At 51.0% G+C, this 12,539-nt stretch overlaps 2 protein-coding genes across 2 annotated transcripts; one reads left to right on the top strand and one right to left on the bottom strand.

Annotated features, from left to right (window-relative positions):
- The first annotated feature begins 227 nt into the window (after positions 1–227).
- On the top strand, positions 228–3,936 carry LOC124693599 (protein NRT1/ PTR FAMILY 3.1-like). Its single transcript, XM_047227166.1, has 4 exons — positions 228–418; positions 506–723; positions 803–1,377; positions 2,998–3,936. The coding sequence occupies exons 1-4, from the start codon at positions 340–342 to the stop codon at positions 3,914–3,916; spliced, it is 1,791 nt and encodes a 596-aa protein (XP_047083122.1). The 5' UTR covers positions 228–339; the 3' UTR covers positions 3,917–3,936.
- Positions 3,759–7,534, bottom strand: LOC124694817 (acylphosphatase-like). Its single transcript, XM_047228053.1, has 2 exons — positions 7,106–7,534; positions 3,759–3,898 (listed from the first exon to the last, which is right to left on the bottom strand). The coding sequence occupies exon 1, from the start codon at positions 7,532–7,534 to the stop codon at positions 7,127–7,129; it is 408 nt and encodes a 135-aa protein (XP_047084009.1). The 3' UTR covers positions 3,759–3,898; positions 7,106–7,126.
- Between the last annotated feature and the right edge of the window lie 5,005 nt (positions 7,535–12,539).

The following is a 12,539-nucleotide window of genomic DNA, read 5'->3' as shown; positions in this document are numbered from 1 at the left end:
TCACATGGACACGGGACTCACCATGTTTCTCTTTCGGAAATGTGAAAAGGGACCATGCCGAAAGGAGATTGGCAACGGCATTTGGCCAGGGACAGAAGTACCCGTACGTTTATTTAGTGGAGCACATAAATAATGCAATCAACCTCGGACAATTCCTCTTCCTTGTAAATAAACTTGGAAGCTTTTCTTATAGTCGACGAGTGACATGGGGCGCTGGCAGTGGTAGCTTATCTATAAATATGTGAAGCCTACAGCTGGTTTCAGGAACTCGCCATAGAGGGAGCAGTGAGCGGTGGCAACACGTGCAATCGTACACCATCGCCACCACGAGATCAGAGAATGGCGGCTGAGGCGACGGCCATGGATGGGACAAAGAGCAAGAAGAAGGGCGGCCTAAGAACAATGCCCTACATCTTCGGTAAGAAAATTAATGGCATAGTACTCTCTTGCAAATTCATTTGAATTTATTTGCTTGCTTAACTTAGTGTTGTTGCTCGCGCGGCAGCCAATGAGGTGGCGGAGAAGCTCGCCGTGGTGGGCTTCTCCACGAACATGCTCATCTACCTCACCCAGCAGATGCACATGCCGCTCGCCAAGGCCGCCACCACCCTCACCAACTTCGGCGGCACCTCCGCCATGACGCCCCTCATCGGGGCTTACCTCGCTGACGCCGTCATCGGCCGCTTCTGGACCATCGCCGGCGCCTCCCTCGTCTACCAAGTCGTAAGTACACACATTGACACACATACAAACCGAAGCAAACGAAAGAGATAGAGCTGAACTGTGGCGGCGCTTGTGGCAGGGGATGGCGCTCCTGACGGTGTCGGCCGCGCTGCCACAGTTTCGCCCCGCGCCGTGCGACACCGCCATCGCCGGCGGCAGCACGTGCGAGCAGGCGCTGCCGTGGCAGCTGGCGGTGCTGTACGTCTGCCTGTTCCTGAACTCGGTGGGCGCCGGCGGGTACCGGCCCTGCATCGTGGCGTTCGGCGCCGACCAGTTCGACGAGTCCGAGTCGGCGGAGCGCGCCCGCACCTGGGGCTTCTTCAACTGGTACTACTTCTGCAACGGCGCGTCCATGCTGGTGGCCGTGACGGCGGTGGTGTACGTGCAGGACAACGTCGGCTGGGGCTGGGGCCTCGGCGTGCCGGCGGTGTGCATGGGCATCTCCCTCGCCGCGTTCGTCGCGGGCTACCCGATGTACAGGCGGCTCCAGCCCGTGGGGTCACCGTTCACGCGGCTCGCGCAGGTGGTCGTCGCCGCCGTCAGGAAGCGGCGGGTGGACAGGGCGGGCGGGGAGACGGGGAGGCTGTACGAGAACGACGAGATGGACGCGCCCATCTCCATGTACGGCAAGCTCGTGCACACCAGCCAGCTCCGGTAAGTATGTGCTGTGTCTTATCTCTATTTTCTGTTTCTTTTCTACAAGGAATTGTTGGGTTGGGTCCATAGAATTTCCTCTAGTCGAAGCATATCCTAATAGTCCATTTAGATCATTTATGGACACCCGCAAAAAAAAAAAAAAGAAGATCATTTATGGACAACGGGACGTAGGAGATGAGAAGGCGATGTCACCAAAATGCTGCCAAAAATACAGCTGCCCGTGCTGAGCTGAGACGATGTCCTCCTCTGGATTCTGGCACAGAAGTTGCAATCTGAGTTCAGTACTTTCTAGCTCAAAAACAAGCCGTGTTCGAGTATTGTTTTCCCACGTTTGTACCCAAAACCTCCATTACTTTGAGACTTCGAGTCGGCATCGGCCATCGCAGCTTAAACATACATCCCATTTCGGTGGCCTTTACGTGGTTTGGCATTTTTTCTTCCCTTACAAGTTACCAAGATGAGCATGTAATTAATGACACTAGTTCTCTACACTCCACGCCATCTTCCCTAATCCATACTGCCATCGTACTTTCCTTATTTCAAAACAGCCACACCTTACATCTTAACCACAGTAACTTACTGTCAATAAACTTATACTCTTCACTTAATTTTGTGTCAAATCTTGAAGTCCATAGACACTAATACTAGCAAACTTTACCCCAGGAAACACTGCACGATGCTGGGTGTTTCAATCTTTTAGTCCATCTCCAACGACTTGTCCAAGGTTGATGCTGATAAGAAATGATGTAAAGCACGGTAGTCAGTCTAATATTATCAGGCATGAAAGCTCGATAGTAAAGAAAAAATTGATATAAGCTCTCATCTATGGTACATCGACCAGCCGCCTCACCCATACAACTCACGGCAGTCGCCAATCAAATAGCAAGGGTGCAAATCTTTATTTTGCTTTAAGACCATTTCTAGCAGCAGTGTCCAGCATCAAAAAAGAATAATTGACAGCCATTCTAAAACTGAACCGTGGCCTTAATTCGTCCCGAAAGATCTAGTCATTCTCCACTGGAGCCAGGCTGCCAAAAAGATGAAGGAGCCACTCCAGGCCGAATCGACAAACTTATTTTTGGTTGGCAGTTCCCAAGCTGAGCAAATAGCAAACCGGGGAGCGCATTCAAATTCAGATACCCTCTTTTGTTCAAATCAAGTCTGCAACTTCCAATTCAGTTGGGATAAATCCAGACATGTGAATACTTCTAAATCAGGTTTGAAACTACCTACTTCTAATTGGGATAACCCTTTGAAATTGCAACTTGGGTTTATTCCCCAGAACAAACTTTCACAGCATCTCCGGAGCCTCCAAACTGGAAGGTTTCACTCAACAACAACAAAAATCTAAAAGGTTTCAAGTGAAATTCAACCAGGACTAGCCTTCCATGCACCAGTTTGATTTCTCCTCCTCCAGCATCCCGCTTTAGCAGACAGCGGTAGGTGTCACCTTGCACCCCCATCGGTCGGAGAGCAGCAAGGGCCGGTACACCGGAGGCAACCATGGCAGCATTCCTGCCATTGTTTCTCTTTTGGCTTTTCCTCTCGTGAAATGCAAGCTCCTTGAGCATGGAATTCTCAAAACAAATTGATTTGTTACTTGACTCTGTCATGCAGCTTCTTCGACCGCGCTGCCATCATCACTGATGGCGACCTGCTCATGGCGGAGGCCACTTCAGGAAAGCAGCCGCCAGCCGCTGTCCCCAACATGTGGCGGCTGAGCACGGTGCACCGAGTAGAGGAACTCAAATCAGTAATCCGCATGGGACCGATCTGGGCAGCAGGCATCCTTGTGATCACTGCGTCGTCGCAACAGGGCACCTTCTCCTTGCAGCAAGCCAGCACCATGGACCGCCGAGTCGCGCCGCACCTGTCATCCTTCCAGATCCCTGCGGGGTCGATGACCGTCTTCTCCTTGCTGCCCATGCTCATCACCCTCTTCGTCTACGACCGTGCGCTCGTCCCACTGGCCCGTCGCTACACGGGGCTCGACCGCGGCATCTCCTTTCTCCACCGCATGGGAATAGGATTCACCATCTCCGTGGCGGCTTCCCTCGTCGCTGGCTTCGTCGAGCGCCACCGTAGGGAGGCTGCGGCAGCTGGGGGGACCACAGATGCAGGGACGGCCCCGCTGTCCGCATACTGGCTGGTGCCACAGTACGCCCTGCACGGGATAGCGGAGGCGTTCAACTCGGTGGGACACCTCGAGTTCATGTACGACCAGGCGCCAGAGAGCATGCGGAGCACGGCGACGGCGCTCTTCTGGCTCTCCATCTCGCTGGGGAGCTACGTGAGCACACTGCTCATCACAGTGGTGCACCGGTGGAGCGCCAGCCCTGATGGCTCCAACTGGCTGCCGGACAACATCAACCATGGCAAGCTGGACTACTTCTACTGGGTTGTAACGCTGCTGCAGGTCATGAACCTGGTGTACTACCTGATATGCGCTAGGCAATACAAGTTCAAACCCGTGCAGCACCACAAGGCAGGGGAGGGGGATGACAAGTCCATGGTGGAGCTGCAAGAAAATGTTTGAGTGAGTAACAACATGCAATCTAGTACAGGTCTAGCTAGCTAGAAGAAGGTAGATAGATCTGTGGAGATTGAGGTAAATGCATATGTAATTCAGGATTTGTATGGAGATCAGGAACAGGAACAGAGAGTAATGTTGCTGATTCACTAGTTAGTTGAGCTAATATCAGGTTTCAAGAAATTTGTAGTTCTGCTCGCTATGCTTAAAGTTAATAGCTCGGGATGAGGGTTGTTCAGGTTATATGGAAGTGTCTGAGGGCATGAGCAATGGTGGCATACACAACTAGCCGCTTCATGTAAAAAGTTGTCAGAAGTAACATGGTTAATTTTATCTCTCCAATGGAAGCTACAACTTTAGTTAGAAAAAAGAGAGAAGGGACCCCACAAATATGACACTATGTATCCCCTTCTCTCTCCAAAAAGCATGCTTTTTGGGCTTAAGATCCCACTTCTTGAAGAGGAGGCTGCCTCCTCATCCGAACCTACTTTGGACCACCCGAACCTAGTTAAAGGTGTGAGGCAGTAGCTCTAGGGCAGTGCATTGGGCATGGCCTGATGGCAAATTTATCTGACAAACCTGTCAATGTCAGAAACCATCTGATCTTGGCAGCATAATTCTTAAATCACAAGCCTTTCGTTCTTTTCTTCCATTCAGATCCCGAGTCGGTATTGATACGGCCCCCGCGTCGCCCAACCCTAGGCGACACGGGGGGAGATCCCGCCGCCGCCTCTCCAGCCCCCTCCCCGTCCGCCCCTCCTCCTCGCCGTCGCCGGAAGACCCGCCGGGCGAAGCCCAGGCGGCGACGGCGGCGGCGGGGCCCTCTCCCTCGCGCGGTGGCAGCTTCCTCCCTGGCGGCGGCGCGAGTTTCGGCGGCGGTTCTCGGCGGCGAGGTGCTGCGGAGGTCCGGCGGCGAGCTCGGCACGGCGACGTCGACGGAGGCGCGCCCTCCTCGCGGTGGAGGCGCCCCTGCTGCCATGGCTGCAAGCTCCAAGCCCGCCTCTACCCATCTGGGCCTGGGCGGGCCTGCGGGGCTGGGCTTCTGGCAGCAGGCCAGCGCGGTGGTGCCTGGTGGCGCCGGTAGCTGGGCACCGTGGTGGTGCCGGCGGCCGGCCAGGCAGCGGTGGGCCGGATCCCCATCGTCCTGCCCCCGTTTTCAGTGTTGGTGGGGCGGTTGTCGGCTGCTCCTGCTTGGCTGATGGCCATGGCGCGCCTCTCATCGGTGGTGAGGCCAAGGCGGCTCCTTTCTGCACGTGTCCGAAGGTGTGGGGTCGATGGCAGGGCCGGGAGAAATCCTTGCGTGTTGCTGACGACGGCGACGCCTGAGGGCGCCGTCACCTCCTTGGAGGCGTCGTCATGGCACTGTCCATCCTTCCCCTTCCCGTCCACAGGGGAAACCCTAGATCCGGTCTATGGATCGGGCGGCGGCGGCGCGGCTGCGTCGTTCCCCTCCTTGGAGGCGTCGTCTTGGTGGTTCGTGGAGTCCTCGGTGCACCTGTTGGAGTCGATGTCGGCCGCCACCTAGAGCGTGGGCTTCCGGGGCGCTATGTACACCTTCGACGGTGCTTCTTGGTCGTCGCCTCCTCCAGTTTGGTTCGGTCCCGCCGTTCTCTTGCCGACCCTTAGGCGCTTACGGGTGGACGGTTGCGTTGGCTTGGATCTTCTTGGAGTTGGAGCCGGCCTGCTGAAGTTCCTTCCTTCGGTTGTGACGCGGCCTAGAGGCTTAGTGCATCACCCCCTCCATTCTTGGCGGGTGGCGGTGCAAGGCGTGTCCTTGCCGGTTAGCTATAGCGGGTTTTGTTGTCAACCGTGTGGCGTTGCGTTTGTATCATGGTGCTTGTGTGGCGTTGTGTTGTATCGTGGTGCCCTTTGGGTGTTGTACCGGCCGTCTTGGCCTCTTCTTCTATGTGATCGATACACCTTCCAGGGTGTATTCTCGAAAAAAAAAAATTCTTAAATCACAACTCAGCAGCACTGTATAAATTTTCTTGAAATAAAAGAATCATAACACCCTTTTGTTTCTACTGATGCTCTCGAGTAATTTTTTTAGCACTGTCTTTGATATGATAAGCACAGACACACACTGCACTGTAGGAGTTTAATCCAGGTGAATGAAAGCAAATGTGGTAACTCACAGCCTTATGATATGGAACTAATGGATCACCGAATATTCAAATCTGAGTTTCTAAAGTTTCAGTTGGCCGACAAGGCCCGAGGAGTGGGGGCTGTTCCTTTGGGTCCTGAAGATCGGGGAATGAGGGTGTGCTAAGATCATTATGAACTGTTCGATCTCGTGGAGCTCAAAATAAGATCGTGCGCATCTTTTTGTCCAGTTTTAGGATCAACTAGTAATTTTAGTGTCAAATGGCAGAACTGTAGAAAATGATTAGGGACAAAATCTGTTATAATGCCTACTTTGAGTTTTATCCCACAAGGCTTCATTATATATAACACTGCTAATGTCAGCAAGAACCTGCGACTAGTATATTTGCTTATGAGACACATCTCATCACGCTGAAAACCCCATGACCAGCAAACCACAGGAGCAGCGTGGCTCAATAAACGACAAACTCATGATCCTGTAACTATGATTTCCAATTCCAATAGTTTGATTCAGTAGGCTGACATCTCGCTGGATTGAGGAATATACTCTAGAGCTTCAGTTGGCTGCCTAGGGCAGGGGAGATGGCTGGATAGGATTGTCCTTTTGGGTTTTGGGGAGCGTGGCTGTGGAATGAGGGTGGGCTAAGCTAATTCTGAACAGTTCGAGCTCGCAAGCTCAACTGGGTGGTTACCATTATAACTTAAGCTTCTACACTTTTTCTTCAATTTTAGGTTCGATGAACTATTAAGTGTAACCAGTAATAAAAGTGTGTAAGAAATGATTAGAGACAAATCTGTACTAACACCTAATTTCGGTTTGGTTACATAGGGTTTCATGGTATAACTCTGCAAAATGTCAGTACAATCATGCAGCTAGTATGTTTGCTTATCGGACACAGCACCTCATCATGCCCCAAAACCCATGATCACACAGGAGCAGAGTGCATCGATAAAATACCAAACTCGCCCTCCGGCATTCCTGGCACTAGAATTCCGATTCCAATAGTTCTATTCAAAACCACTCAACACGCTGACATCTCGCTCAATAACATGATAATAAAAATTATTAAAGCGAAACAATTAGGGGTTTACCACATCAGAAAACAGTCCTCATCAGGCCGTGGGCTTGCGCTGGAACCCCTCGGAGGGGTCGAGCGGGTCGGCGGGGGAGGGGAGCACGGCGGTGACGGCAGCAGCGGGCGGCCCGACTGGTAGGCGGCGGGAGATCATCTCGTCGACCTTGGCGGGGTCGCCGGAGAGGAGGGCCTCCACGGTGCCGTCGCGGCGGTTGCGGACCCAGCCGGCGAGCCCGAGCGCCCGCGCCGTCTCCACCGTCCAGTCGCGGAAGAAGACGCCCTGCACGCGGCCCTTCACCACCACCCGGACCGCCTTGGGTGCTGGCTGCTGCGATGGCGGCGGGGTCGCGGAGGCTGCGGTGGCGGCGGCCATGGCGGGGCGAGATACGGCGGCGGTGGTGGGGAGGAGGACGCGGGAGGCCGTGGCAGGGATGGAAGGGAACATTCTGGACAAGGGAGGAATGGGTTCAGATTTCAGAGATGGTTGCCATTTCGTGTTCGAGCAAATGGCAGATTACAAGGAAGACCGGATCAACCGAGAAGGACGCAATATTAGAAACTTTTTGACATTCAAAAATATATTAAAAATATAAAATATATCTTTTTAAATAAAGAGATAATATGCACCCAAGAGCCAAAATATCACTTCCATATAGTTCTTTAGAACTAGATGGAGGGGCAAGAGTAGATATCACAGGTTTGTTTAAATTTAGATGTATCTAAATACTTTTTTTTGTATATAATCGAGTCACTTTATTTTCAAACAAATGAAATTAGTATTTAAAAGTTCTAAAAAAATCTCACAGAAAATTTTAGAGGTAGCCATTGATATGTAATACAAATGTGTCAAATCTTAGAACAAACTACTTTGTATTCTAAGGTACACAAAATGATAAAATTTGACAAAATTTTATAGTGAACAGTGCATGTTTCAACACTATATAATTTATCAGACTTCGTCATTTTTCTGTAGCCTACAATATAAAATAGTTCATATTGATATTTTTAAAGGTTTGTAGTTTATGTCATTGGCTACCTCTATGATTAATTTTCAGATTTTTCTTGAAATACGAATTTTAAATATTTAAAATTAAAGAACTATGTAGGTCGGCTTCCATTTATCCCATCCGTCTCTATCTCTCAATCAACCAATTTTCAGTTTGTCTAAGTTAGTCTTTTTCGGGTGACAATATGACGTGTGGCATGTGAAAAATATGTGAACCTGGGTGATTATACGTGGCCTACTAGTTATATTTGCTAGCGTCATTTAGCACTAAACAAAGACATTGAAAATAATAAAATTCCAATATACACAAACCAAAATTAGTGTTTTCTTCCCTAAAATTAGAGTTGTTAGCATAAACCACCATTTTTTCTAGCAAAATTTACCGATCAGTATCAGTTTTGGTTTTGGAAACAGAAATCTACCACATTTTGCCCAAATTTTCTCATAAAACACTAAACTAGCCTTGAACACAAATTGACAAACATTGTGAATGTTCGGGTCCATAGTCAGCGATTACGTGTCAATGCGGAGGCAGTCGCTGACACGACCATTAACATCGCTGACGCCATGAAGTCATCTTTTTCTGAAGAGAGGGTGACGTGGGCACTACCCTTCGGGTAACCGGCGTTGCCCTATCCTATATTTCCTAGTTGAAGGCCTATGAAGACACTTGGAGGAAAGGCGGCCCATCCGGGTGGTGCACCAGAAGATTCCTTGACAAGCAAGACGAAGAAGCGTACCGAACAAGGAAAGATTAGATCTAAAGCTACTCGTAAACCTAGTCGTACTCTGCTAGACCTCTTGAGACCTGGCCTCCTATATAAAGGCCAGGAGAGGGGCTGCCGAGGGGACAATCAATCTTAGCAATCTTAGCTACCAGAAGCTTAGAGCTAGGTCACCGTAGAGCTTAGCATCTCGACGAGATCTCAGCCGAACTATTCGGCACCCCATTGTAACCTATTATCATCATAATCAAGAACAGACAGGCAGGACGTAAGGGTTTACCTCATCGAGGGCCCCGAACCTGGGTAAATCGCTCTCCCCGCTTGTCTGTGAACCGATGTCTCGTGTCAGCTTGCAGGATTCCATCAACCCTAAGCCCCTATCGGAGGGCATTGCCGAGGAGCACCCTCGACAATTGGCGCCGTCTGTGGGAAATCTGCCGGCACAAGGCAGGTCATCGGCGATACCAGTCACGTCTGCAGCGTTCGTACTCGAGTCACCAACACCATCAGATGCAAAAGACCCGATTCGCTGCGGATCCTTTGAGTTCGTACCACATCTCGAGCCGCCACGCTCGATCCCTTTAGAATCGTGCGACGGCATGACCGCAACTTTCGGAGGAGTTCACTTCATCGTCGACTCCGGAGGCTTTCTTCGCCTCCCCAGGACAAGTACATCTGACTCAAGGACCTCAGTCTCGGTAGATGGCGTTCCGGCAGCAACCTTGGAAATCTCGCCAAGAAACACGCAAGGAGGCAGCCGAGGAAGTTTCGACCCCGCAATGGGACGAAGGAAGAGACGGAGGGACTCGCACAGCAAGAAGGAAGAACGTGCAGCGACCCACCCTCGCCAGTCCGAGCGAGGACAACAGGACATGCAACCGATCCACGGTCGCACCCGTTCGCCGTATCTATCGGCTACGGAGCAACTCGAGGCACCATGCTACCTCCACTCTTATATTGATCCAAAGGATGGTCGAGAGAAATCTAGTCATCTGTTAAGGAACTGCCGACACTTCCTGGAGATTCGACAGTTCTGTGATGATCTTAGAACCGAAGCTATGTCAAGAGTCCACGTAATGGAGAAAAGGGCAAGGTCTTACAGTTATTCGCCAGAGCCATATGTACCAGAGCCATACGATCCGATGGAAAAGTATGTACCAACCGAAACATTCCCAGAGCCGTGTGGGCAGGTCAACATGATCCATAAAACTAGCCTTTCTAAAAGGGAAATCAAGAAATTCTCACGAGAAGTAAAGTATGCAGAAGTTGCTATGGTTGATACACCCGAATTCATCGACTGGTCGGAGCAAAGCACCTCCTTCGACAGGACAGACCATCCGAAGGCCGTCCCTCGACCAGGTCATGCAGCCCTTATCCTTGAGGCGCAGATCGGGGGGTACAATATGAGCAAAGTATTCATGGACGGAGGAAGTGGCTTGAACTTGTTATTCGCTAACACGATGAAAGCGATGGGTTTAACAGTCGACATGCGGAGAGAGTCCGATACAGGATTCCATGGCATCATACCGACTCGACCCGCTTACTCCTTGGGCAAAACATCACTGGATGTGGTTTTTGGCACACCCAATAATTTCAGGAAGGAGAAAATCGAGTTTGAAGTAGTCGACTGGGAATCTCAGTACCACGTCATCCTCGGCAGGCCCGCCTTTGCCAAATTTATGGCCGTGCCTCATTACGCGTATCTAAAGCTGAAGATGCCCGGCAACAATGGGACTACAATAACCGTTCATGGAAGCTTCACTCGTTCAGAAAATTGCGACAGAGAATTCCAGAAGATTGCCTCACGGTTCGGAGCGAAGGAAGAGCTCAACACTGTCGACGCCGTCACGGATCATGCACAGCCACCAGCCGACAATCGAAACGTAAGGGCCAACGAATTCGACACCGCAAAAGAGACAAAGAAGTTGCAGGTGCATCCCACTGACCCGAAGAGGACGGTCAACACGTCGACAGACCTTACTGACGCATAGGAAGGCGTGCTCATCGAGTTCCTCCGTGAGCGCTGGGAGATATTTGCATGGGAACCATCCGACATGCCAGGTATCCCCAGGGAACTCGCTGAGCACGCCCTCAATGTTGACCCGACAGCTAAACCAGGTCAGACAATCGATGCGCCGATTTTCTGAACCGAAGAGAAGAGCAATTGGCGAAGAAGTTAGTCGACTTCGCAAAGCAGGATTCATTCGAGAGCTCAAGGAATCTGAGTGGGTGGCCAACCCCGTTATGGTGCGGAAGAAAGACACGACCGCTCTCCGCATGTACATCGACTACACCGGCCTTAATAAGCACTGCCCGAAGGACCACTTCCCACTGCCTCGTATAGACCAGATAGTCGACTCCACAGCTGGGTGCGATCGACTCTCCTTCTTGGATGCATACTCTGGATATAACCAGATTAAGCTCAAAAAGGAGGATCAGGAATTAACCGCGTTCATCACCCCACACGGTGTTTTCTGTTACAACGTCATGACGTTCGGATTAAAGAATGCAGGGGCAACCTATCAACGGTGCATGCAAGCTTGCCTTGGAGAACAGATCGGGAGGAACATCGAAGTTTACATCGACGATATTGTGGTAAAAACAAAGCACACCGCCACTCTCATTGACGATTTACGAGAAACCTTCGACAACCTAGACAAGTACAAGATCAAGCTGAACCCGAAGAAATGTTTCTTCGGGGTGCCAGGGGGACAAGTACTCGGCTACTTCATCTCAGCAAGAGGAATAGAAGCTAACCCTTCGAAGATCAAAGCTATCCTTGACATGGAGCCGCCAAAGAATCTGCACCAAGTGCAGCAGTTGGCAGGACGGTTGGCGGCGCTCAGCAGATTCATCGCCAAGCTGGGAGAAAAAGCTTTGCCCTTCTACAACTTGATGAAAAAGTCAGAAAAATTCGAATGGACAGACGAGGCGCAGGAGTCTTTCGACAATCTGAAGAAAATCTTATCGACATCCCCAGTCCTCGTAACCCCCCGCGAGAAGGAAACACTGCTTATGTATATAGCTGCAACGGCCCAAGTCTTTAGCAGCGTGCTGGTAGTCGAACGAGAGGAAGCAGGGAGAGTTCACGGCGTGCAGAGGCCTGTTTACTACCTCAGTGAAGTACTCACACCTGCCAGACAGTGGTACCCCCATCATCAGAAGCTCGCATACGCAGTGTGGAGGTCAGCTCGCAAGCTGCGGCACTACTTCACAGAGCACCCGATTGTCGTCGTAAGCGAAGCACCATTGAAGAACATAATTACTAACCCAGAAGCCACGGGTCGGGTGTCTCAATGGGCAATCGAGATAGCACCACACGACATAACTTACGTCAATCGGACGGCGATAAAATCCCAAATCCTCCCAGACTTCGTGGCAGATTGGATCCAATCGCAAACACCGGCAGCACCCGACATGTCGGGGTCATGGACAATGTACTTCGACGGGTCAAAACGAAGCACATGAGCAGGAGCCGGGTGGTACTAATATCACCACAGGGAGACAAGATGAAGTACATACTCCGTATGAATTTCCCCCTGCCGACGAATAACGAAGCAGAATATGAGGCGCTATTACATGGGATGAAGATGGCCAAAGCATGCGGGGCAACTCGCCTGGAAATCTACGGATATTCGAATTTGGTTGTACAACAGTCGATGAACCTGTGTGACGCGGTCAGCGAAAACATGATCGCCTACCGACAGTTATACCAGAAC

The sequence above is a fragment of the Lolium rigidum genome, chromosome 1 (assembly GCF_022539505.1).
Source record: "Lolium rigidum isolate FL_2022 chromosome 1, APGP_CSIRO_Lrig_0.1, whole genome shotgun sequence".
Lineage (NCBI taxonomy): Eukaryota > Viridiplantae > Streptophyta > Magnoliopsida > Poales > Poaceae > Lolium > Lolium rigidum.
The sequence above is the reverse complement of the archived record's forward strand: the minus strand, read 5'-3'. Positions and strand labels throughout refer to the sequence as shown.